We start from the raw sequence: 26,510 nt of genomic DNA on the forward strand, positions 1-26,510 counted from the left end.
CTGCAATGGAAAGCAACAGGACTGGTAGCAATCTAGAGAATGAAAAGAGGGATTGGATTTTCAGAAACCGAACTGGCCGTCTTCTCGTTGGAGACAAGCAGGTATTTCAGCAAGCCTCTTCCCTGGTTGCACCTACTTCTCCTTCACCTAGAAGGCAAAGGGATGCTTCCCACATTCTGTTCCAAAGAAACAGGTATATAATCCCTTCCCACGGTCAAAGATGGACAATAGGACCTGGGACGTACAAGTCTGCAGCATGGCATCGTTTCTCAGTTCTTGCCCTACTTGCTGTCAATAACACCCAGGCATAGGCATGGTAGATCACGAGGCTTGCAGGAGCAAAAGAGAAGTGGCAATAGCCATGCTAAAACTGTGCTTCAGAAGTCTACGAATCATTGCTGTGGCCTTATTTGGGAAGCTTGAGGCTATGAAAACTTGGCCTTCGGTTCCCCCTCTAGCCTGAGGCAGAGGCAGCAGCCAAAGTTGGGTGTGACTTCCCACAGCTATGGCACCACCATTTTAAAAGGAGCCACACTGCGCCATACAAGTTGGAAGGAAACCTCCACGGGAAAGAGGGCTCCCTCCCTCCAAGCTCAAGGAGGAGCGCAAACTCCCAGACAAGTTCTTAGCCGCGCAAAACTGAAAGGGAAGATGCTTGTCCCAGCCCTCAAGGGGAAGAGGTGAGGTCAGTTCCCAGGCTTCTGCTCCAGAAAGTTCCACTGTGCAATACTCGGGCCCAAACACCCTGAACACCAAGGGCTCTTCTTGCACAGAGACTGCAAAAAAATCAGGCTTGTTCTAAAGCCTCTATACCAGGTGGGAGACAGGCAGAGACTGGAAACAAGCTTGAGTTGGCACTCTGAACTAATTCCAGCGAAAAGCCCGAGTCCCTCCTCCAGACCTGAAAGGATTCCACAAGGCTTCCCGAAACAGAGATTAAAGCCAATTTAACAGAATTTCCCTTCCAGACTTGACTTGCTCAGGCCGAAGATACTGTACAGGAATTTTATGCTTCTAACCTACCACTCTGTTCAGCCACAGCTGAAGCCTCACTCTAGTCTAAGGAGCTTTCCTCCAACGTGCATTGGTCTTCTGTTGGAGGAAGACTTTATATGTGGCTGAACAGAAGGGTAAAGGCTGCAGCCTTTTCACGATCAGTACCCAGAAAGGCACCTGCCTTTGTGCGGTACTGAAACAAAATACTGGCTTGGTTTCAGCGTTCTAATGGTGTGCGGAAAACCTACCCAGAGAAATGGTTTCAAAAAGTTTGCAATACACTCCCCAAAGGAACACTGCAAGGGACGTACGGTTCACTTAAAAGCCGGCCAATTTATAAATGCCATCAGAAACAGATCACGCTTATGACATCCAGACCTCTTCCGCACTAGTAGTAGCCATGGGGAGTGGGGCATTTAATGCCCTTGCCTGCCCGGCCGGGGGGGTGGGGGGTGGGGAGAATCAGGAGGTTCAACAGCCCTCCAAAATGCCTAGGAGGAAAAAAAAAAACTCTTGTGAAGCACAAACCTCCGTAATGTTTTGCTCTTTGAGGTGAGCTCCCAAAACCAGTCCATGTTCATGGGAAAAAGAAAGCTCATGAGAAGACCGGAAAGCAACAGGAGTTGAAGTAGCCACCCCACCATCACCATGTTTGGTAACAAGTCGTTCAAGCTGGGTGCATGTGAACTGGTTCCCTTACAACCTCTAGGTATGAAAGGGTCCGTTTTTGGTTAATGTTCAGGTGGGTTCTTTGGAAGGCAGGAGCAGAACATATATCCACAGCTCTGTCTAGAGCAGAGCAATGCTGGTAGGAAGGGGGGAAGAGAACAGAAATACATTCAGTGATGTTTAAGTGCCGCGGAGTGGGGGGAAAGCCATTCTTCATCTCTCCCTCCCCCATTCTCTGAAGTCCAAACGTCCAAAGAAGGTGGAAGGGAAGGCCGTCTGATCCAACTTGACTCCCAGTTTACTTGGAGACTTGGTGGATGGCGTGGGCCAGATAAGCCACATTGCCAGATGTCACGCCTGCGACTGAGATGCGTCCATCCTTGGTCATGTAGATGGAGAACTCCTTGGTTAGCCGCTCCACCTAGAAAGCAAACCAGACCAGTTGCTCTGGGACTGTTCTGAATCGAACCACTTTCCCAGGCCTGTGAGGTGTGATCCAAAAGGGCAACATGCAGTGGGTAGTGGTTAAGAGTGGTGGTTTGGAGCGGGGCAACATGCAGTGGGTAGTGGTTAAGAGTGGTGGTTTGGAGCGGCGGACTCTAATCTAGTGAACCGGGTTGGTTTCCCCACTCCTACACATGAAGCCAGCTGGGTGACCTTGGGCTAGTCACAGTTCTCACAAAACTCTCTCAGCCCCACCTACAAGGTATCTGTTGTGGGGAGAGGAAGGGAAGGAGATTGTAAGACGGTTTGATCCTCCTTAAAAGGGAGAGAAAGTCAGCATATAAAAATCAACTCTTCTTCCTCCCAGAGCAGAACAAAAACTTCAAATGAAACCAAGAAAACAGCAGCTAAGCCTGCCATCGTGGGGCTCTGGTCTACTAAATGGCAAGTATAGCCACACACTTCTCTTTTGGCCTTCTGTAGCTGTATTTATGGTTAAGAAGTTCAACTATGCTGATCCAAGTCTTATCACATTTCCATCGTAAGATTAGTGGTGGGCCTGAAGAGCTGGAGGGAGAATGGGGTAGTAAACACACACACACACACACATATATACACTCTTGTTTTTCTCCCACAATGGAGAAGGAGTTACATCACTCTTCCAGCCTTCATTTTATTCTCCCAATGACAACCCAGTGAGGTAGGTTAGATTGAGAGAGAGAGAGAGCATGAAGGCAGGAGTCACCCAGCAAGCTTTGATGACAGAATAGGGATTCAGACCTGAGTCTCTCAGATTCCTAGCCTTTCTAACTACTATACTATTCGTCTTTAATTCTTGGTATCCTATTAGGCCAAGGTTAAAAATCAAGTCTAACCAGGAGTGGCAAGGATTCACTGAAAGTTTAGTTGGCACATGGTAAAGACGAAGAGTTGGTTTTTATATGCCGACTTTCTTTACCACTTAAGGGAGACTCAAACCAGCTTACAATCAAACCAGCTTCCCTTCCCCTCCCCACAACAGACACCCTGTGAGGTAGGTGAGGCTGAGAGAGCTGTGACTAGCCCAAGGTCACCCAGCTGGCTTCATGTGTAGAACTGGGGAAACAAATCCAGTTCACCAGATTAGTGTTCACCGCTCATGTGGTGGAGTGGGGAATCAAACCCAGTTCTCCAGGTCAGACTCCACTGCTCCAAACCATCACACCATGTTGGCTCTCCTAAAAAAGTCACAAAACGTTAAAACCTCTTTAGGACAAGTTTGTGAGGGGGGTGGGCCGGGTGGAGGTGCCAAGGGTTACCTTCTTCTAATCTCCATTTTGTCGCCCATCCTGACTGGTCCCTCACTTACTTGTTCAGGTTTCAGGCCTGTGAAGCAGAACATGCCTATCTGGTCAGTGATGTGCTGCCAGTTGTGAGAGGAGCCTTCTTTTTTCAGATTCGCCACCAGCTGGGTACGCATGCCAATGATCCGGTCGGCCATCCCCTTCACTTCTGCCAGCCTGTGCAAGAGAAGTGGACATGCAGATGTTCAGCCAGAGGGAGAGAGATTTCAGAGGTTCAAGAGGAAATGAACGTCTGGCAGCATCCCCACTCGACAAACTCTGATCAGACCCCATCGGGGCTTAGAAGGATGCAACTCTAATAAACAATGTAATCGGAGTAAGATTACAGGAAATTTGAAGCAAAGCAAAAAGTATTCCAGGAGGTGGGAGCCACAACAGAAAATGCATGGGTACAGGCGGAGGTTGATCGTGCCTTTGTATGCCGCCTGCTCCCCTTCCCACAGAAGGCCCTGCTCAGAGGGGAGAATGATGTAAACTGCTCTGGGTCCCCAGGGGGAGAAAAGCAGATGATATACCTATTTTTTTTAATCTGGTAAAATCTTTTAAAATCTTATAACATATTATGGGGAAGTCTCTGGATATAAACTGAACACAGGGAAATCAGAGATTATGTGGTTTAACACACCTTTAATTGAGTATAGAAATTATGATTGGGCTGTGGAAATGAAGACAGCTACCCAAATAAGATATTTGGGTATTCGGTTAAGAAATAATAATAATGACTTGCTAAAATTAAATTGTGACCCGGTAATACCCGATACCTCTGTGAGTCTCTTGCCATGAAAACCCCAAAAGGGGTCGCTATAAGTCGGCTGCTACTTGACGGCACTTTACACACATAATAGCCAATATATAAAAAAAAAAGTTTCAACTTTGGCAATCTTTGAAATTATCTATTTTAGAGCATATAAATACACTAAAAATGATGGCCCTCCCTAAATGAAATTTCTTTTTAAATAATCTTCCAGCTGAAATCCCAGAAATAATGTTAAAAGACTGGCAGAAAGTAATTAATGCATTTATTTGGGAAAACAAAAAAGCTAGAATACGGAGCTGTAATACGTATGACAAAAAATTAAAAGGTGGGTTGGATATTCCTAATCTCAAACTCTATTACTAAGCAGCTAGACTAAAATGGATGAAAGGTTGGTTCTTAAGCTCTGATGAAAATACAATACCTAGTAGAAGAGTTGGTTTTTATATGTCGACTTTCTCTACCACTTAAGGCAGAATCAAACCGGCTTACAATCACCTTCCCTTCCCCTCCCCACAACAGACACCCTGTGAGGTGGGTGGGGCTGAGAGAGTGTGATCAGCCCAAGGGCACCCAGCTGGCTTCGTGTGTAGGAGTGGGGAAACAAATCCAGTTCACCAGATTAGACTCCGCCACTCACATGGAGGAGTGGGGAATCAAACCCGATTCTCCAGATCAGACTCCACCGCCCCAAACCACCGCTCTTAACCACTACACCACGCTAGTATAGAACAATTCTTTGTAAAATCACCACTAAGGAGATGAGCCTGGGTTAAAAAAGTAAATAGGAAGAAATATTATACAAATGGTAATACTTTTATTAATGTAATACTTAAGGTATGGGACCAAGTTAAAAAATAAACTATCGCCACTTATTTCACCGTTCGCTCCAGTTATTAGTGATATGATTGACAAGGAAAGTCAGGAATTTCTTCCTCTGAGAAAATTAGAATTTGCTGGATTCAGTGAGTATAGAAATTGGATTACAGACAAGCAAGTAATACCATATAGTGAGATTAAAGACTTCAGGTAAGAGGATACTTGGGGGAATTGCTAAGGAATGGTAACTCTAGCATATGAACCTTATCAGAATTTGAACAATTGTTGATATCGGATGGTAAAATCTCAGTCTTCTGTATACACCAGATTTTGTTTGAAGTGATGTTGAAACCTGACCTAAATTTTAGTAATAGGTGGTGTAAAAATAGAGGTATTAAGTTGGAAGATTCAAAATAGGATTTCATCTTTAATCACAGCACAAACTTTACAGTTAGCCTCTTATTCAAAGAAAATTTGATGAAAATGATTTAGATGGCAAAGATCTATAAAACATGTACCAGCAAATGTTGGTTCTGTAATGAGGACAGTGCAGAATTTTTTTCACATGTGGTGGAATTGCATAAGGGCATCAAATTTTTGAAAACAGGTTGTAAAAATTATGTCAGTTGGGTTGAGGAAACAAATTCCACTTAAGCCAGAAACCTTATTATTGAACTATCTTCCTGATACTCCGAAAGACCAACAGATAGCAGCGCTGCATATGTTAACTGCAGCTACATGTTCTTTGCTAGGCAGTGGAACCAAAAAACCTTTCCTAAGATACAGGATTGGATTTCAAAAATAAAAGAGGTATATATTTTAGTGAAGTTAACCACTTACCAAATTTTTTTTGATATTAATAGTGTAGGTCTGTTATGGGCAAGAACGATACAAAGAATCGAAGTGTCCATCTTAGATATAGTTTTGGTTAAGCGACAAAGGGCTACGGTTGCAGGGTTGTAAAGCATTTTATGTGACTTTATGTTATTATGTGACTGTTTTTAGTTTATGTATATAATTATTGTTGACTACACCTTTTTATGAACCAACTTTAAAAAAAAAAAAAAGAAAGAAAATGCATGGGTACAGGCAGAGGTTGATCTTGCCCATTTGTATGCTGCCTGCCCCCCTCCCCACAGAAGACCCTGCTCAGAGGGGAGAATGATGTAAGATGTTTTGGGTCACCAGGGGGAGAAAAGCAAGGTGTATGTATATATATAAATATTTACTGGCCTGCAATGCCAAAAATAAAATGACAAGTATCCAACATTATCCCCCCAGCAAAGCTCGTTAACTGCATGGCACCAAGCAGCTTGGCACGCTTGGTGGACCTTGGTTTCACTTACCACATCCATCAGCTTCCCAGACCCTCATGAAGCCAGAGGAAAGAGTCAAGGAAGAGAAGCAGTCAAGTACCAGGGTGTAAGGAAAAAGCTGCAGTGCTGCTCATCCCCGGGCCTAGTTCGGCGTCCAGCAAGGATGAGGCCAAACGGGCTTGGCTCACTTAGAATCGGCTCTGCTTTTTGATGGCACTCTCTGCCTCGCCACTCTGGCTCCCCGGTTCAACACCCTTTAAACCCACCGAGGACTTCAGCTCTCATGGCATGCGGCTGGAACTCCAGGAAGATGAAGCCTTACCATTCCTTTCGCAAGTCAGGGCTGGTGAGAATAGTGGAGGCAATCCGAGCCCCGTTGAGGGGAGGGTTGGAGTACATGGGGCGGATCAGGATCTTTAGCTGGGACTCCACTCGCTTGGCCTCCTCGGCATCCTTGCAAACCACGGTGAAGGCACCCACGCGCTCCCCTGGAAAGCGAGGGGCAAAAAAGCATGTTGTTAGCATGAGGAGGAGACGTGTGGGTGTACATATAAGCCTGCAGAGGCATGCTCATCCACAGTGGTTCTGGAATGGTGACCCCTATGCCTGGAGCAAATGCTTAGACCCACTACTTCAGCAGAGACCTCCCTGAACTAAACCAACCACCTTTTGTCCAGCACGTTCCTGCTCACTCTTCAGTTCTGACCCTTCTCTTGGTTGCCTGAAGAAATGTGTGCCCGGAGAGTACGTTCAACTCAGTTCTTTGGCATTCCTCCCCCTTTGCTAACTCCACTATACTTTTACAACCTCACAGTCCCTTCCTTCCAAAGAGCCTTTATGCTCGCCTGTTTAAATGCTACACCCTCAGCAGTATTAAACAAAAGATATAGAAATCTATCATATTCTGACAGACTTAGCCCATGCAATTCAAAGAAAATTGACACATTAAAGAGGGGGCATTACATCATCTTATGAGATAAACACCACCAAGATAAATGGATTACCCCATATTGGCGAGAATTCCTGCCCCCATAACAAGAGACAAAACAGTCCCCTTTTTGCTGATGGATAGAGATCTATATAACATTGGCCGTGGCCAAATATCTCACCATCATATTCTCCTCTTAAGAAATAACTGCTCAGGACCCATGGGTCACAGGAGCAAAGAAGGAAAGCAAGGAAAGGTTGCCTAAAGGACAAGTAATATCCTCCCCAACCCCCAGACATGGATCAGCTCTCTTTTTGGAAGACAAAGATTAAATAATCATAGGATTGTGGTTGGATCATGTAGATAGAAACCATGCAGAGCGGGAGGGAAGAGAGTATTAACATGATCCTCAGAAGCTCCGCAGTTCTCTCTTTAAAGAAGAAAGTTAAAGGTTTTGTGCTTATGACACTAAAGAATAAATGAATTCAGACCTGGGTTTTTAAATGCTTTATTAGTTGTTCATGATAGGGTTTTTTAAAATCAAATTTTACTTGGCCAACACTGCCTGTCTAGAGCAAAGCTTCTTAAACGATGGGTCATGACATATGGGGTCGCATAACTGAATGTGGGGGTTGTGAAAAATTTGGCAACAGTAAAACTATATGTATACCAAATAATTGTTTTAAAATAAATTTCTTTATGATTTATTATCAGTAAATGTTTGATTTGTATACCTAATTTTTATACCTATACACCCGGGGTTGTGTAAAAATTTCTCGGGCGAAAAGGAGTCGCGAGTGGAAAAAGATTAAGAAGCCCTGGTCTAGAGAGCCTGCTTGAGGCAGCTTAGTTTTTCTGAATAAACAAACAACAGATCCTAGCAGACAAGAACGGAGCTCCCACTTGCGGCATCCAATCCGCCTTCAACAATTCAGATGCCACCTCTGTCCTGAGCCCCCAAAGATATAGTTCTAAAAGAGACCTGCACATTTTGCCTTTTGGCGTATTTGGACAACATTGTCACTAAATCTAATAATGAACTGGCTGGTCCCTATATGGATAATGAAGCCCGCACAACAGGTCCAACCACAGACAACAGCCCCACAAAACATACAGACTGCACAAAGCAGTCTGTCTCAGACTGTGGAATGGCCCCCCTCTGAGGCACAAGGGTGCCTGGACAGAGAAAAAGGCAGAGGATGCCCTACCTCCAGTAAGGGAGACAGACTTGCCTGGGCAACAAGGCATGGTTAGGATCGGGGCAGCAGAGGCCTATGTATGTCTGCTTGGAAGCAAGTCTCACTATATTCAGTGGGGCTTACTCCCAGGTAAGTATGCATGGAGCTACACATTCAGTCATGCAGCTGAAAAGGACAGAGAGAAAGGAGGAGCCATGAAATACCCGGGGAGCCTGCTTCCCTTCAGCCAAAGGGCAAGAGGGTACCTCAAGGGAAGTTTTCCCTCCCCAGAGATTCTCAAAAAGTAAGTAACAAGTGCCCAGGTGAATCACAGACATTGGAAAAGCAGGGGACCCACAGAGAAGGTAAAGGTGCCAGCACCGGGTCATTACTGACTCATGGGGTCATTACTGACCCATGGGGTGACGTCACATCCCGACATTTACAAGGCAGACTATGTTTATGGGGTGGTTTGCCATTGCCTTCCCCAGTCGTCTGCCCTTTACCCCCAGCAAGTTGGGTGCTCATTTTACCCACCTCGGAAGGATGGAAGGCTTGAGCTTGATACCTGAAATCGACTTCTGTCGGGATTGAACTCGGGTCGTGAGCAGAGCTTTTGACTGCAGTACTGCAGCTAACCACTCTGCGCCACAGGGCAGTCAAATAATATGACTTCTGGTAAATTCACAAAGAACCTGTCACACAACATGGTTTGATGAGAATCCAGCATGTTCCAGGAGGCAAGGAATGTAGAGAGAAGCTCACAATCAGTTAAGAAGGAGAGGTGAGGAGGCGGAGATTTCAGTCTGTTCAAATTCCCAAGAGATCATAGAGTGCCAGATTGATTTTGGGAAGCGGGGTGGCATTTCCAGGTGGCTGGAGGCCTGTAGCAAGCTGTTATCTGCCAGAAGAGCTCTAAGGGCTGGACAACCGGACATGGAGACCCTTGCTTGCTTTCTCAGTCGTTAGCTTCATGAGAATCCATGTAGCTCTTCTAAACTTACCATACAGTCCCATGTTCTTCGCATACGACTGGGACAACACAACGTTGACGCCTTGCTCAATGAAGTGACGGACAGCCCAGGAATCTCTGTTTATGTCCCCACTAGCAAAACCTTGGTATGCCATGTCAAAAAAGGCAAAGAGGTTCCTTTTCTGGAAGAGAGCAGAGACCATCTCATCAGTATGACATTACATTGACCTTCGTGTTTATTGTCACGTGAGCCTTCGTGCTGCTGCATTTCTCTGAATACCATACCTTCTGAGATGAGGCAGGCGGCAACCTGAGAAAGGGCCTTCTAGGTCATGGCTCCAAAACTGTGGGACTCTCTCCCTAGAGAAACTTGCCTGCCCCTTTCTGTTGCCGTCTTCCGCCAGGGGGTGAAGTCTTTTTTTGTTTTGTTCTGGTATTCCCTCAGTGATTCCGCCTTCCTGCCCGGTGTTTTAGTTGTTGTTTTTATGATTTGGTATGCGCAGTTTAGTTCATTTTTAATGATTGTTAGTTTTTAAAGACGTGTTTTTATTAAGTATTTTTTCAATACATTAGCCACCTCGGTGGCCCTGATGAGGGTAGAAAGGCAGGGTATAAATTCTGTCAAACTTTTATTTACAATGCGACCCCAGAAAGAGAAGGGCAATGCCATCACCCAGACAGATTGAGCGCTGTGCCTCCACAAGTCCTCTGCCAGTTTGGAAGCAAGCAGTGCCCTTTTAGCCCACAAATTAATAGGGAGGAAAGGCAGACTGCTCCATGTTATGGGGCGGGGGGAGAGAGCAAGCTTCCCTCAGCAGCGCTCTATGACTACTGCTGAGGGCCGCATTGAGGCTAGGAGACTCCCAAGCCAATTTACACCTTTGCTGCTGTGTGCAGAAAGTGTCCAATTAAGAACTGCTAAGCCAAAAATGGGAGGTTTGACAAGGGAGCAGCCATCAGAAGTGAAGTTTTCAAAGGCCAGTTTTCAACAGCACCCTTTTGGGGGGGGGGGAACGTTCTGGGTGTTCGCTCCCCATTGCCCTTCTTTCAAAAGCAGCCCCATGGAGAAGCATCCTAAATTGATGACAGGAACTCTTGAACCCAGACACTAAGCTCAGTCCTCAACCAACACTTGTCGGAACTTGCTCTTCTGCTCTCTTCTCCCAAGAGCAGCCGGAAGAGTCACATCTATTTATAGCCTCTCAGCAGAAGGCCAAAGCTCCCTTAGCTGTTTTAATTCCTCACCTCACACACTCACAGTAGCCCTACAGCTTAATCCCATTAAAACCTTTTGGACCCTGTAGAATTCTGACACAGGGTGGTGGGCACAACCACAAAATGGCTGCTTCTGGAAGCGGAATAATCTACAAAATGGCTGCCACAGGAGGCAGAGCCAACCAAAAAATCTCAGGGAGCAACATTATGCCTAACTCTAATAGTAACACTTCAACATTTCAGGCAGAAGCTCTGCTTATCAGGAGACCTTTTAAAAGGAACATATGGTTTACAAATATTTTCTTGCCTACACACAGCATATCCTCAGTCACACAGTGAAGAGCCTCATGCTGTGATAGCAGCCGCTGTTAAAGCAATGATTTCAAAAAATTTGCAGCGCCAATCAGACCTCCAAGGGCCAATCAGAAGCCCTGCTGGGCAAAAGCCCCACCTGGCCCCACCCACTTTCTAAAAACCCTTGGTAGGCACCAGAAAAGGTGTCAGCAGATGCTAAGGTACCCATGGACACTACAATGGGAACCCATGGTTTAGGAGTCTTCCTCATCCAATCCAGGGCTGCTGTTGGGGGTGATGAGGAACAAGCTCACTACTCCCCCACCCCAAAACCCTCGTAGTCCTATGTGGAATAGTCCTGATAGGACTGATGAACCAGCAACAAGAATTTGAGAAGATATCAGCTGTCACAATTCCTAGACATTCTGAATTCCACTGAACAGAGATGATTTCAGTAGTCCAAATCCTATTGTATTGCTCACTGGATGTCCCATCCTGTTGATTGTATTTGATTAACGCTATGGAATCTGCTTTGGGTCTCAGCGTGAAACTCATACTATAAATAACCAAAATGATAATAAATAAATAAAAACATACAGAAGGCTATGGGACCCCATGCAACATTTTGTTGCATATCTCCACTTGAGATATTAAAAAATTAGTAATCTTTCAGTTCAGTGAAATTTCAATAGCAAAAGATGCCAGTGATAACAGGAGTAAACAGACAAAAAAGAACAAACAATATGCTGAAAAATACTAGAACATAGCAATCAACAACAGCATAAATGGCCCAATGTGAACATAAATAGACCCCCAGACACAATTTATAATGATGTCTTTAAACAGGTGGACATTATGCAATACCACATAAACTCTTCATAAAAAAACTCTTAAGTAAACAGATTATAAATCCAGAGAGAGTATAAATAGTCCCAATTAGATTAGAATGTTGGCATGAAGATGAGAAAAACTCAATGTATATTTAGAAACATTTGTCAAGAAGCAGCCCTGCTACAAATCATAGAATCATAGAGTTGGAAGGGACCACCAGGGTCATCTAGTCCAACCCCCTGCCCAATGCAGGAAATTAACAACTACCTCCCCCACATCCCCAGTGACCCCAACCCTCCCCCCGCCATGCAGGATCCCACAATCAAAGCACTCCCCACAAATGGTCATCTAGCCTCTGCTTAAAGACCTCCAAAGATGGGGACTCCATCACCCTCCGAGGCAGCACATTCCACCGTCGAACAGCCCTCACCATCAGGAAGTTCTTCCTAATGTTTAGGTGGAATCACTTTTCTATTAGTTTAAATCCATTACTCTGTGTCCTAGTCTCTGGAGCAACAGAGGACAAGCTAGTTCCCTCATCAACATGACATCCCTTCAAATATTTAAACATGGCTATCATGTCTCCCCTCAACCTTCTCTTCTCCAAACTAAACAAACCCAACTCCCTAAGTCTCTCCTCATAAGGCATGGATTCCAGACCTTTGACCATTCTGGTCGCCCTCCTCTGGACACACTCAAACTTGTCAACATCCTTCTTAAATTGTGGAGCCCAAAACTGGACACAGTATTCCAAGTGAGGTCTGACCAATGCAGAATACAGTGGTAGTATTACTTCCCTTGATCTAGACACAATACTCCTATTGATGCAGCCCAGAATTGCATTGGCCTTCTTAGCCGCCATATCACACTGTTGACTCATGTTCAGCTTGTGGTCACTAAGACTCCCAGATCTCTTTCACATGTACTGTTGTCAAGCCAACTATCTCCCATCCTGTGCCTTATGTTGTTTCTGCCTAGATGAAATACTTTACAGTTCTCCCTATTAAAATCCATTTTATTGCTTATGGCACAGCTCTCCAGTCTATCGAGGTCATTCTGAACTCTGACCCTACCCTCCGGGGTATTCACTACCCCTCCTAACTTGGTGTCATCTGCAAATTTGATTAGCATGCTCTCTATCCCATCATCCAAGTCATTTACTTGGATACTAAATAGTACCAGTCCCAGGACAGACCCCTGTGGCACCCCACTGGTCACTCCTCTCCAGGATGAAGTTGTGCCATTAATGAGCACCCTTTGGGTTCGGTTGGTCAACCAATTACCAATCCACCTAACAGCAGCAGTGTCCAGCCCACATTTTACTAGCTTTGTTTCAAGAAGATGCTTGAAACAACGCTTATTAAATTTGCAGATGATACTAAATTGGGAGGGGTAGCAAATACGGTAGAAGACAGAGCCAAGATACAGGATGATCTTGACAGGCTGGAGAAATGGGCTAGAACTAATAAAATGCACTTCAACAAAGACAAATGTAAAGTTCTGCATTTAGGTAGGAAAAATCAAATGCATAATTATAGGATGGGGGAGACTTGTTTGAGCAGTAGTGTGCGTGAAAAGGATCTTAGGGTTTTAGTAGACCAAACACTGAACATGAGTCAGCAGTGTGATGCTGTAACTAAAAAGGCAAATGCAGTCTTGGGCTGCATCAACAGAAGTATAGTGTCCAGATCACGCAAAGTGACGGTATCACTTTACTCTGCTCTGGTTAGACCTCAACTAGAGTACTGTGTTCAGTCTTGGGCACCACAATTTAAGAAAGATGTAGACAAGCTGGAGAGGGTCCAGAGAAGGGCAACAAAGATGGTGAGGGGTCTGGAGACCAAGTCCTATGAGGAAAGCTTGAAGGAGCTGGGTATGTTTAGCCTGAAGAGGAGAAGACTGAGAGGGGATATGATAACCATGTTCTAACTTGAAGGGCTGTCATATAGAGGAGGGTGCCGAGTTGTTTTCTGTTACTCAAGAAGGTCGGACCAGAACCAACGGGTTGAAATTAAATCAAAAGAGTTTCCGTCTAGACATCACTGTTGGTGGACATGTACATCAGTCCAAAAATTTTGGAAAAAAATCCATAAGAATATAGAAACTATAATTGGCCAACCTATTATATATGACCCTAAACTCTTTCTTCTAAGTAAAGTACCAGTCGAATGCAGTAAAGATCATCAGATTATATTAAAATACCTAATAACAGCGGCAAGAATAGTCCTAGCCTCATTGTGGAAAACAGAAAAAATACCAAAAATTGAACTCTGGATTGATAAAGCATATGAATTCATAACAATGGCGCATCTAACAGAACTTTTACAACCAGATACCCAAAATTCAAATAAAGACAAATGGCACAGTTTCTACAAATTTATTCAAACCATAAAACAATGATAAAAAAATTTTCTGCTCTTTTCTTTTTTCTAATTTTACTTAGACGTTATGAAAATAAAGGAGACAAAGTATGACATGTTAAAAAACGTTGACTATTTGAATCCTGTTAAGGGGGTAAAAACATGTATTTTCCTTTTGTTAATAATCTCCCTTACCCTTTTTCCTTTCCTGTATCCCCATTTAATATCAGAAATCAATAAAAATATTTATAAAAAAAAAAAAAGCGGTTCCTCAGTGGAGCAGGCTTCCTTGGGAGGTGGTAAGCTCTCCTTCCCTGGAGGTTTTTAAGAATAGGTTAGATGGCCATCTGTCAGCAATGCTGATTCTGTGACCTTAGGCAGATGAGAGAGAGGGCATCTTGGCCATCTTCTGGTCACTAGGGGTGTGGAGTGGGGAGGTAGTTGTGAATTTCCTGCATTGTGCAGGGGGTTGGACTTGATGGCCCTGGTGGTCAGCTTGTGGACTTGATTGGCCCTGGTGGTCAACTCTATGATTCTATAGGATCATGGGGATTTTATCAAAGGCCTTACTGAAATCAAGGTACACTACATCTACAGCATTCCCTTCATCTACCATACTTGTCACTCTTTCAAAAAAAGATGTGAGATTAGTTTGGCATGACCTGTTTTTGTGACCCCATGTTGACTGTCAGTGAGCATGGCATTTCTTTCTAAGTGCTTACAGACTGTCTGTTTAATTATCTGCTCTAGTATTTTACCTGGTATTGATGTCAGGCTGACTGGGCGATAGTTGTTTGGGATTTCTTTTTCCCCTTTTAAGATGGGGAACAACATTTGCCCTCCTCCAGTCTGCTGGAACTTCTCCTGTTCTCCATGAAGTCTCAAAGATTATTGCCAGTGGTTCTGAAATCACTTCAGCCAGTTCTTTTAACACCCTTGGATGCAGTTCATCTGGCCTTGAAAATTGAATTCATTAAGAGTAGCCAGGTATTCCTGTACTATCTCAGTGTCTATACTATGTTGTAATTCCCATATTGCATCCTCTGCTCGATTATTCCCAGGCTGAGCACTATTCCCCTTTTGGGAGAAGACTGATACAAAAAAGGAGTTAAGTAATTCTGCCTTTTCTGCCTCCCCTGTTAATAACTCACCATCCTCTCCACATAATGACCCGATCGTTACCTTGATCTTCCTTTTGTTATGGACATAAAAACAACAAAAAAGGGTTTTTTGGTTAACTTCCCTGGCTAGCCGGAGCTCATTCTGCACTTTAGCCTTCCTGACTTTCTCCCTACATGTGCTGGCTACTTGTTTGAATTCCTTTGTTGATTTCTCCATTTCTTGTACATGCCCTTCTTAAATCCTATCTCAACCAAAAGTTCTTTAGTCATCCACCCTGGTTTCTTCAAACCTCTACCTTTTTTTCTCCTCGTGGGAATTGATTGAAATTGCGCCTTCAATATCTTCCTTTTAAGAATTTCCCATCCTTCATGTACTTCCTTCTCATTCAGTATTCTCAACCACGGGATCACACCCAGTAGTTCCCTAAATTTATTGAAATCAGCTTTCTTAAAATCTAGAGTACATGTTTGACTATTTCTTGCTTCTCCTTTCTGCTGTATAACAAACTCCAGGAGAACATGGTAACTCCCACCTAAAGATCCCACTCTTTCTACCCCATAAACCAAGTCATCATAATTGGTTAAGATCATGTCTGTGGGGTGGGGAACAAGACTGGTCATAAAGAACCCCAGCCAGCAAGCTGGTCTCTGGCCTCACCTTCACTACCGCTGCCAGCTCCTTCCACTGCTCCTGCCGAGGGTCCACACCAGTCGGGTTGTGAGCACAGGCATGGAAGAGAATGACGCTTTGCTCCGGAATTTTCTTTGAGACAAGACAGACAGAACAGGGGTTCTTGCTAGCTGTAAAGATGCTAAGAATCAGTTGGAACAAAATACAGAAGCCCGCTTGTCGACCACGATCAGCTACTGTGTGAAACAACTGCACCCAAGACCGGTTCAAGGTGCTGGTTCTTACCTTCATAACCTGTGACTCGAGTACCTGAAGGGACACTCTCTCCTTACAGACCTGCGCCCAAGCCCCATTGAGCTCCTTTTAGCAGCACCTTCACTAAAACATGATCATCTGAATGCATACAAAAGCCTTTTCCAGTCACCCACCCACCCTGTGGAAGGCACCATCCTTCTCAGCTTTTAGGAGCGTCTTATTTGAGAGCACATATAACGGAAGATTTAATTACTGATGAATATATTTTTGCAGGGAGTTTATTGGTTTATTGTTGATGGGACCAAGTTACTAATCAGTATGCTGTGGAAATATGGTTTTATTGCAAGCAGGTTGTATTGTAAGCCAACCTCCAGGTGTGGCCTGGAGATCACAATTCATCTCCAGATGGGGCTATGGCTCAGTGAAAGCCAGATGGGGCTATGGCTCAAAGGGGCTATGGCTCAGTGAAAGAGCCTCTGCTTTGCATGTAGAAGGTCCCAGGTTCAAACCCCAGCATCTCCAGTTTAGAAAGGATCAGATCATAGATGTGAATTGCCCTTATCTACCTGAGACCCTGGAGAGCTGCTGCCAGTACGAGTAGACCTTGATGGACTAAGGGTTTTAGTATGAGACAGCTTCATGTGTATTCATTAGTTCCCCTGGAGAAAATGGCTGCTTTGGGGGGTGGATTCTATGGCATTATACCACCACTGAGATCCCTCCTCAGGTTCCACCCCCAAGATCCCCAGGATTTTCCCAACCTGGAGTTGGCACCCTAATTGTAAGTTACTGAGCTGTTAAAAAGGAGGGAAGTAATTTGTAAACAAAGCACACATCAGTTTGTGTATTGGTTTTTAAGTCATCAACAGCAGCCGCAGCCACTGAAGGATCAGGAGGATGGTGAGCGCCAGGGCTTTCCTTAGCTGTGTGGTTCCAGTCCCCTTTCAGTTCATTTCTTTAGTAATCCCTTCTTTCTGTCTCCCCCCTTGGTTGTTCCTTTCATTCTTCCCCCCCTCATTCTCCTTCCTTCACACCTACTTTCCTTTATTTCTTTTTATTCCCCTTCTGGGATTCTTTTGCAAAGCAAGGAGGGAGGTATTGGGTTTGGCTCCACCTCCCATGGGAGTTATTTTGGGGTGGGGCTCACCATCCCCTCTCAAAACACCAAAGTTGCCAGCAGGCTCAAAAAGGCCAGTGACCCCTACATGAGATGTTTCAAAGCTACTTGGTAAGAAATCCTGTCAATAACAATATTAATAATACCCCACACTCCACCCACAAACCAAGCTCAGGGTGGCAAACAACTTATAATACACACACATATAGTATAAGGTTAAAATATACAATTAAAACCATATAGCAGGGGTTGGGAACCTTTTTCCTGCCAAGGGCCATCTGGATATTGAGAACATCATTCGCGGGCCATTCAAAATTATCAACTTGAAAAGTAGCCTGCTATATCTGGTCAAACATTTAGCCAAGAGGCACAACTGGAGACAGCTCCGAGTGTCTGCCACATAGAGCAACTTGCTTTTGAGCTCTGCTGTCCCCAGCTGGGCCCAAGAGATTCAGGCAGGGCAGCATCCTTTTGAGCTAGAGATCTGCCAGGACTCAAGAAGGGCCAATCCAAATTATTCCACGGGCCTTATACGGCCCCCGGGCCTGACATTCCCCACCCCTGCCATATAGTATTAAATTAAAATATATGATTAAAACCATAAACTCAATCTAAACTAATAGGTGTATACTCCATATGCAGATGGTGCCCTATCTCATCTGAAAGGGAAAACCTTCCCACAGGCTAAAAATGACAATGGTGGGGGCAACCATCTAGGAGCAGTCTCCTTGCTTCCATGGTAAGGAGATAGAAAACCAAAGAGGGGGGAAAGGAAACAAAAAGGAAAGGGAAAAGGGCAGGAAAGGGGAAGGGGTCTTTGAAGGCATTCTTGACTGCTTTAAGCCTCCCATTTTAGACAACTCTTCCACAAAACATTTGCATGCAGTTATAGGCTTTAGAGATCACCATCGCAATCTGCCATTTCCCAAAAACTTACAGAAATGTCCTCCAAAGCTCCAGTGAAGTCAAAGCCACAGGTCTTGGGATCATAGTACCGATAGCTCTGGAGCTGCATCCCAGCATCCCTGAAGATGGGGGTGTGATTGCCCCAGGATGGTTTGGGGAGGTAGACGTCACGGCTATATTTGAAGAATCGTTGCTGTACCGAGAAGATGAGAAGTCATATTTGAGTGGCCGAAAACCACAGCAAATTCATTGGACTAGTTGCATGCAAACCCTGTACCCCAAAGGGTCTATTTCTTTTTGTGAAGACGGAATTAAATTAGCACTCACCAAGAAGCTGCCACCGACTCTCAAAGATCCGGTTCCAGAAATTGTCTGCACAGTGACATACTGATAGTGCAAAAAAAGAGTATGTGATATGGTCAACCAGATAAATATTCCAATAGTACAGTTTGATGTGCATCACCATGTAGTTATTGTCATTCAGTGTCAAGGCAGTGTGTGTGTGTGTGGGGGGGACCAGATGCATACAATATGGCCCATCTGTTTTGAATCTCTCACCCTCCAGCTTTAGCAGATGACCCCGCGTTCTAGTATTATGAGAGAGCCTTGATTCAACTTGTTTGGAATTCACCTCAGAGGGTTTGAAATTGTCAGACACTCACATGAATTGTTACGCCTGTTCATGTGAATGCATAATTTTATGTACTTCTATCATGTCTCCCCTTAGCTGCCTTCTTTCCAAGCTAAACAGCCCTAAGCATTTTAACTGCTCCTCATAGGGCAGTTGCTCTAGTCCCCTAATCATTTTGGTTGCTCTTTTCTGCACCTTCTCAAGCAAACAATGCCCCCACTTCTTCTCAGCCATTCACACATCCACATATCCACACTGCAGACTACCCCAAAGTTTCACATTTCAGCCAAATTAACTCCCAAAGTAGTTTAACAAAGCAAGACAAAAAATGCATTAAAGAATCCCATCTGGGCATCAACTAAAGCTGAAAGCAAGCTGCTCTGTGACTGCAGAGCAGCCGAGACTCATCCACAAGAAGAATGTTAATGTCAGCATTACTTAAAATCCGGGATTAGCAGGAAGTGGAGCCATTTCAGTGGCTCTGCAAGTCATCTGGTATGGAACCACCTTCCTGGTGAGCCAATTCTTGCAGCAAGAGAATTCAGAGATAATTCTTGCAGCAAGAGAGTACATGGTCCTAAAGGAGCACGCCTTCACAGTTTATTCCAACTCCAAGAATTGAGACATTACAGGCAGCACTGGAGATGTTCTAGGAGGCAGTTCCTGTTTGCAAAGGGCAACAGCAAGGCCTGGTCCATGCTCTGTGTGAGCCAGCTGTGTGCCCTATAACACCTCCACCCCCTTTCCTGCAGCAGGCAGGGGTTCATTAGCAAGTGTCAATGTAGAATAGTTCCCTGAATATATAGGAATTGTTTGAATACAGAATTATGTTGCTTTGAAGTCTCAAAGTCTCCTTACCCGGCCACTCTGAATAACCTCGTTCGTGTCTCCCAAAGCCAGCTCAGCAGATGCCTTGTTGAACTCTGCCAGCCCCGCAATGGGTAAATATTCCTTGTCCAACTTCTTTGCAGCTACTTGGGCCTCTGCCTAGATTTAAAAAAAACACACACATCCTAGTTTACACCTTTGCCTTCTCAGTGCATTAAGAGGAACAACTGCACCTGCTCACCTGATTTAATGCTCCTAGATTAGCGTACAAATGAAGGGCTGAGAAAGATCTATAGGGTTAATTATTGGCTTTGCTTCGGAGAAAGGATTTGCAGGCTGTTCAAGCATACAGCCCTGGCTAATGGAGCAGAACCTGCTCAAAGTCCACCACAGGCATCCCCAGACTTTTCTTAACCTAATTCTCGCTCATCAACTGAGACCCATCCTCTGCGGCTCCCCAAAGGAGCTATTCTACTGCGTTCTGCTCATGGTCACCAGGTTGGATCCAAACTAAATTTCCTGAATCCCAGTGGTCTCTGCAAAATACTGCTCCTGAAGGGGAACGGGAGACTCCGAGAAATGGCACAAGGGGAGCATGCCACAGAAAGGCAGACATTCTGGCACTGCTAATTTAGTCTGGATCCAGCTCATTGCTTTCCCCAGCTTCAAATATTCAGCGCAGGAAGTCCTGGCAGTTCAGGCCAGACCTTCCCATTTGCTCTTTCCTCTTATAATCAGCACAGCGACAAAATGGCTTTTTCCATTTGAGAAGGGGAAAAGGTGCGCAGCACCGAGGTTGCAAGGAGTTCATATAACAAGTTAAAGCCAATTCAAAAACATACAATATAGCTGACAGTTATAATGAACAAAGGATTTATAATTATTCTGTTATGATTTATGACAACAGTTTATATTTTGTGACTTTGGATGCCTTTTTGGCTAGCCACTTGGCAATTTTTTAATTTTAACATTATCTGGTTGAATTTGAGCCTTTGTAGCAACTATATTGTATGTTTTTGAATTAGCTATAACTTGTTATATAAATTTCTTGCAACTTCTGGTGCTGGCACCTCTCCCCCCACTTCTTCATTCAGAGGTTTCTCCCCTTTCTTTTTCCCGTCTTTTCTACTTGAGTACAAACACCCAGTGCAATGCCAATTCATTTATTTACTGCCCCTTGCCCTTCTACTTCCAGTCTATGCATTGTAACTCACCAAGCACACCATCAACCCCCATAGTGGTGTGGCCCATGACATCTAAAAGCAGCAGCACTGACTGTAGTGCTGGTTTGTTTGTTCAGGCATATAACCAGAGGATTAGTTAGCCATGCTGCCAATGCAATTTCAGCTGCTAGAGCCTCATCTTTGCCAACCCTTTCTTTAGTGCTTGGGATGGGGGGCATCAAAGCCTCTCTGGGCAGATACAAAGAACTTATAGCTGTGACCGTGCAAGGCAGTTGAAGGCTGAGATCAGGATGTGGCAGCAGAGACAAGCCCCATCTGACACACTTTCTCACAGGAATACTTAAGTACACCAAGTTCACAGCCCTAAAAGGAGTGAAAAGCAACCAGCAAAGGTTGTTGCTGTCCATTATGGAACAGCGGCCAGCGTGCCAATGCCCAGAGATGTAACAGACCAGTTGGCCTATGGTCTCTCTACCATTCACACATCAGCAGATCCCCTATGGTCTCCCCTATGAGATGGGCCACTACCGACTCCCATTTTATTTGGGCACAGAGGCCAAGAAAGTCAGTGGTCTAAAACAATCCAGCCAATGGGCTAGCTAGGAACAGAACCCAGACATGCCAAGCCCAATGCCAAACAAGCACGAGGAAAGCAGCAGCAGCAGGTGCCTTTTGCTTACTTTGCGGACACAGTTCAAGACATACGGCTTCCCATTGTCATCTCGGTACGCCCCGACTCCCAGGTTCATCTTCTTACTGCTGGTGTCCCGTTTGAAGGCTTCCGTCACTCCCAGAATGGGATCGGGAGGTCCCATTTCCACATGAGCCCACCAGGAGCTGCAACATGAACACAAAAGATGGGTCAGCATTTACAAGTTGATGCCCTCATCAGGAGCTGAGCCACATAGTATAATACCTCAGTCTGTCTACCTGGAGATGAATCTTTTTGGAATAGATCTCTATGACAGACGCTCCAAGCCCTGGAGTCAAAAGCCCCTGCCTCAGCAAGAAGCAGGCATAACACAATCCTGATTAGAGTTACACCCTTCTAAACCCACAGAAGTAAAAATAAAATAAAATACAGAAAGCATATTTAATTCAATTCAAACAGAAGCTTTGTCTGGTTAACCAGGGCAGTGTTTCCATGATGTGGAAATCTCAAGTCTTATTAATATGGGGCTGGATGAATTTTGTCACAGAGGTTAGCGTTGGACTAAGCCAAATAGAATATCAAGTTCAAATCCTGGTTTGCCATATTTTACCGAACGTCTCAAATAATTTATCTCTCTTAGCCTAACCTACCTTGCAAGGTTATTGCAAAGATAAAATGGAGAAGAGAATTATGTGTGCTGATCCAAGCTCCTTGGAGCAGGGGAGTCAAGCATAAGGCCCACGGGCCAGATGGGAACCCTTGAGAGCTCCTATCCGGCCTGCGAGCCAGCCAACCCCTCCAGTCTCAATCTGGGCTGGTGAGGCATGCCGACCAAATGGCATTTATGTCATATCTGGCCCTCATAACAATTGAGTTTGACACCCCTGCCTTGGAGGAAATGTAGGTTAAAAATGAAACAAACAAGTCTCCTACCCCATTACAGCACAGTCAAAGTGACCATTCTGAGCATTCAGTACAGACGTGCCTAGTTTTGCATACCATTCATATTTTTGGGGTGTCGTCACCCAGGGCCTGCAGTTCTACATATACAAGGGGCTGTCCATCAAAGTGCAAGTTTTGCACTGACAGAGCTTACCAGGTAAGGTGCCAGGGAAGGAAAATTGTACCCCTTAACTGCAACTACTAGCTCAGGGATGTGTCCCTGCTGGCCAGTGGTCAAGAGCTGCTCCTCAGAGCAAACAGCAGCAAGCCAGCCATCTGAGCCCCCCACCCCCACCAGTCCTGCATTTGTGCTTCACCATGAAATATAAGCCTCTTATAAATAGCCAGAGGTGTTAGAACAGAGCCAGCAATTGTGGAGGCTGAACTGAAACCAGGCGATATGAATCACTTGCTTAGCCCCTGCGGATGTCAGCTTGTCAGCAGAGTTGGTTTTATTTGGAAATTAAGAAGAAAAAGAAGAGTTGGTTTTTATATGCTGGCTTCCTCTACCACTTAAGGAAGAATCAAACCGGCTTACAATCACCTTCCCTTCCCCTCCCCACAACAGACATCCTGTGAGGTAAGAGGGGCTGAGAGAACTCTAAGAGAGCGGTGACTAGCCCAAGGTCACCCAGGCTTCGTGTGTAGGAGTGGGGGAACCAATATAGTTCACCAGATTAGCCTCTGCCACTCATGGGGTGGAGAATTCAGTTTCATTAAAGCTTCAATTGTCAGGACATGCAAGATAAATCAGCCTTTTCTGCACTATGAACTCCAAATATCATGAAAGACCCTTTGAACAGCAGCTTGCACCTATTCCATGAAGCAGATGTAACTATGGAGTGCTTGGCTTTAAGAAAAACCCTTCTAGACACAAAGGATCCCCAACATTGCCGCAAATCCCCACTGGTTATTGGAATGGCTTGGAGGCACTCTGGAAGATGGGCATAAGTCCTACCTCCTGTTACAGCCACAGCCAAAAAGGACCAGCCTCCCCAGTCAGGCCAGATCAGTCCCACCACCCCTCTAAACCTGGAAAGGACCAGGCACCCTGCCAAGGCTTTATTAGCACATGTGAATTTACAAGATGCACATGCTGCATTTCTCAAATAGTTCACGTGCAACCCACCTGCTGCAGGATGCAGCAACTCCTGTGAAAGTAGCAAAGGTCATTTGGGATGACAGCATGAACAGGTGGGAGGAAGGTGGGTGGAACTAGTTGCTGTTGGCAAGAAGGAGGACATGCTAGACTTAAGAAGTTGATAGTCAGTCCAAAGGGTAAGGGAAAGTTAAGGGAAAAGCCTGGCAGCAGGGTGGCAAAGATGGCTGTCAGAGCAGAGACCTGCATATAGCAGAAGCTCACCGGCTGGGGAGAGAAATAGAGGGATTCTGCAAGCAATGGCATGTTGGGCCGCAGTGGGGGCTGAAATGAACTTCACATGCAAGGGAGGGGACAGTCAAGAGCAGCCGGTGGGGGCAGCAAGAAGAGGGGCAAGGGTTGAACTTCATATATCAATTTGATGTCAGTAGCAACACCTTTGCTCTTGATCACCAAGTTCTGAACACCAAACACAGAGAGAGAAATCCAACCTGCTATGCAGTTTTCTCTTTCTGCACGTCTTCACATTCAACCTGGCATTTGCTCTGCTGAAAAAATGCCAGTGGCCCTCCACAGTAGCCTGCAGGAGGCATTTGTTAAAGAGATACTTTACTAAGTCTGCCTCACTCTGTGAATGCCATTTAAATTGCAACTTTTGTGAGGAGGTTCTTTCTCAGACAACAGCTTGTCCTTATTACCACCAAGGATCTATTTGCATTTCTGCCACTTCCATCACAAATAAATTTAAGATCTGTCACACAGCAATCAGCCCACAAAAACCCAAGGTGGTGCAGCAAGCAGTGGAGCTGTTTTTCAGGGTCAAAAATCACCTGCACAGAAGACTTCAGGGCCAAGGAGAAGGGTCATTAAAGGGCATGTAATGCAAAGCCTTTTGACCAACTGTGGTTGGTATTTGTATCAAAAATGCACAAAAACCCTGCCAAAAAACCACACACACTTCCCATCCAGCCTTATTTGTTTTGTTTTATTTATAGTGAGAAAACAGACCCTCTACCCATTTAAACCTAGATGATACCAATGCAGTGGGTGAAGTATTCCCTAAAACTGCAGCTCCTTCTTTGGAAGGCCTGCCTCTCTTTGAGGATTTTGAAAAGAATACAAGCCCCACCAGAAAAGGGTCAGTCTTGGCTAGTTACTTTTCTCCCTTTCTAGGTAAAGGCCACTATTATTTAAAACACTGCCTCTGGCTCCCTTTCTCTGTGGCTGAAACACACCGTCCTGCTGTCAGAAGCAAAGACAGGCCCTTGAGAGTATAAAGTGGAAAACAACTGCTGCATGATACCCTTCTCCAGCCTTGCTCCTTGGTGACTTATTCTGAAACCGCTGTAGCAAGCGTCATCTAATGACCCCGATGCATAGGTAGCGTTGTACCCCTGAATGAATCCCAGCTCTGGGTTTTCCTCTGTCCAATAACAGAGCAAGCCAAGAGCAGTGAATCATACTTGGGGAGGAAGTCCTCTAAAGAAGTGGTTCCCAACCTGGGGTACACGTACCACCAGGGGTATGGACCAGGACATTTAGGGGCATGCAAGAAAAAATTGAACAATGGCAAGAAAAGGCATTTGAAATAACAGCAACTAAATTAATTACAGTAGGAAACAGGAGAGCAGTAGCATCTTAAAGACTGCTAAAATTTCTGGCAGGGTATAAGCTTTCATGAGCCACAGCTCACTTCTTCAGATACTTCAGTGTCTGAAGAAGTGAGCTATGGCTCATGAAAGTTCTTACCTGGCCAGAAATGTTAGCAGTCTTTAAGGTGTTACTGCCCTAACCTGGATGGCCCAGGCTAGCCTGATCTCGTCAGATCTCAGAAGCTAAGCAGGGTCGGCCGTGGTTAGTATTTGGATGGGAGACCACCAAGGAAGACCAGGGTTGCTGTGCAGAGGAAGGCACTGGCAAAACCACCTCTCTGTTAGTCTCTTGCCATGAACACCCCAAAAAGGGGTCACCGTAAGTTGGCTCATACGTATATCTTCTTGGTTGTAGGGAATAAAAGGTAAAGGGATAACGAGTCTTCTGGCCCAGGCTAGTCTGATCTCGTCAGATCTCAGAAGCTAAAGCAGGGTCAGCCCTGGTTAGTATTTGGATGGGAGACCACCAAGGATAACCAGGGTTGCTATGCAGAGAGAGGAAGGCACTGGCAAACCACCTCTGTTAGTCTCTTGCCATGAAAACCCCAAAAAGGGGTCGCCGTAAGTCGGCTGCGACTTGAGGGCACTTTACACACACACACGGGCCGGGGAATAGCGCGGCCTTTCTTCCACCCAGAGGCCTGCAGCCTCCGTGACTTTAAAGGGCGAAAACGCACGGTCGCTTTAGCCTCCTTTATTCCCTGTTTCAGCCAGGATCGAACACACGCCCGCCGCCCTCCAAACCCCCTCCAAGGGCACCCCAGTACCAACTAACGGCGGCCAATCCCATTTCAGTACCGCGACTCCCCAAGCCAATCAGACAGTGCCCATGAGGTCCCGCCCGCCAGGCAGCCAATCGCCGGAACGCTTCCCAACCACCACCCTCCCCGCCGTCACGCCAACCTCAAATCGGCAAGACGGTCGGAGTTTTAACACGAGTTACGGGCCCTGCGGAGGGACAAAAAAAGCGCCGCTTCGGAAACTGATCCAGCTTCGCTTTTTCCCCCCTCTCTCTGCCCCTCTTCGTGGGTTCCCTGAAGCCCCCGAAACCCAGAGCGTGAGAAGTTTCCTCACGTTCACGGGCAGCGATTCACGCGTAAAGCGGCGCCCCTTCCCTCCTTCCCCCGCCATAGTCGGCCCGATGTAGCGCCTCCGTGTCGACAATAAGGCCGGGTCGGAGACGCGCTTCCCCCACAGCCCCCTCAAAAGTCCCTTCGGCCGCTCGCCTCAGGAAGCGTCCGAGGCGGCGGCGGAGGCGGCGCGCGGCCCTTACCTGGCCCGGGCCGGCAGAGACGCCAAGCAAGGCGGCGCGAGACGAGCGGAGCGGAGGAGAGCCATGGCCGGCGCCTGCTACCTGCCCGTCCGCCTTCGC

At 45.6% G+C, this 26,510-nt stretch overlaps 1 protein-coding gene across 1 annotated transcript; it reads right to left on the minus strand.

Moving 5' to 3' along the window:
* Positions 1-1,919: 1,919 nt before the first annotated feature.
* GOT2 (glutamic-oxaloacetic transaminase 2) lies at positions 1,920-26,510 on the minus strand. Its single transcript, XM_056862262.1, has 10 exons — positions 26,412-26,510; positions 21,474-21,630; positions 19,640-19,768; positions 18,478-18,537; positions 18,182-18,343; positions 15,900-16,004; positions 9,452-9,602; positions 6,664-6,829; positions 3,458-3,608; positions 1,920-2,086 (listed from the first exon to the last, which is right to left on the minus strand). Exons 1-10 carry the CDS (start codon positions 26,474-26,476, stop codon positions 1,964-1,966), a joined length of 1,269 nt encoding a protein of 422 aa, XP_056718240.1. The 5' UTR covers positions 26,477-26,510; the 3' UTR covers positions 1,920-1,963.

Source organism: Euleptes europaea, chromosome 17 (assembly GCF_029931775.1).
Source record: "Euleptes europaea isolate rEulEur1 chromosome 17, rEulEur1.hap1, whole genome shotgun sequence".
NCBI lineage: Eukaryota > Metazoa > Chordata > Lepidosauria > Squamata > Sphaerodactylidae > Euleptes > Euleptes europaea.

Coding starts and splice junctions, on each gene's coding strand:
- GOT2 (XM_056862262.1), bottom strand. CDS start 26,476: ATGGCTCTCCTCCGCTCCGCTCGTCTCGCGCCGCCTTGCTTGGCGTCT. Junction 6,830..9,451: donor GAAGAACATGGGACTGTATG/GTAAGTTTAGAA, acceptor CTCGCTTTCCAG/GGGAGCGCGTGGGTGCCTTC. Junction 2,087..3,457: donor CAGGCCTGAAACCTGAACAA/GTAAGTGAGGGA, acceptor TTTGCTTTCTAG/GTGGAGCGGCTAACCAAGGA.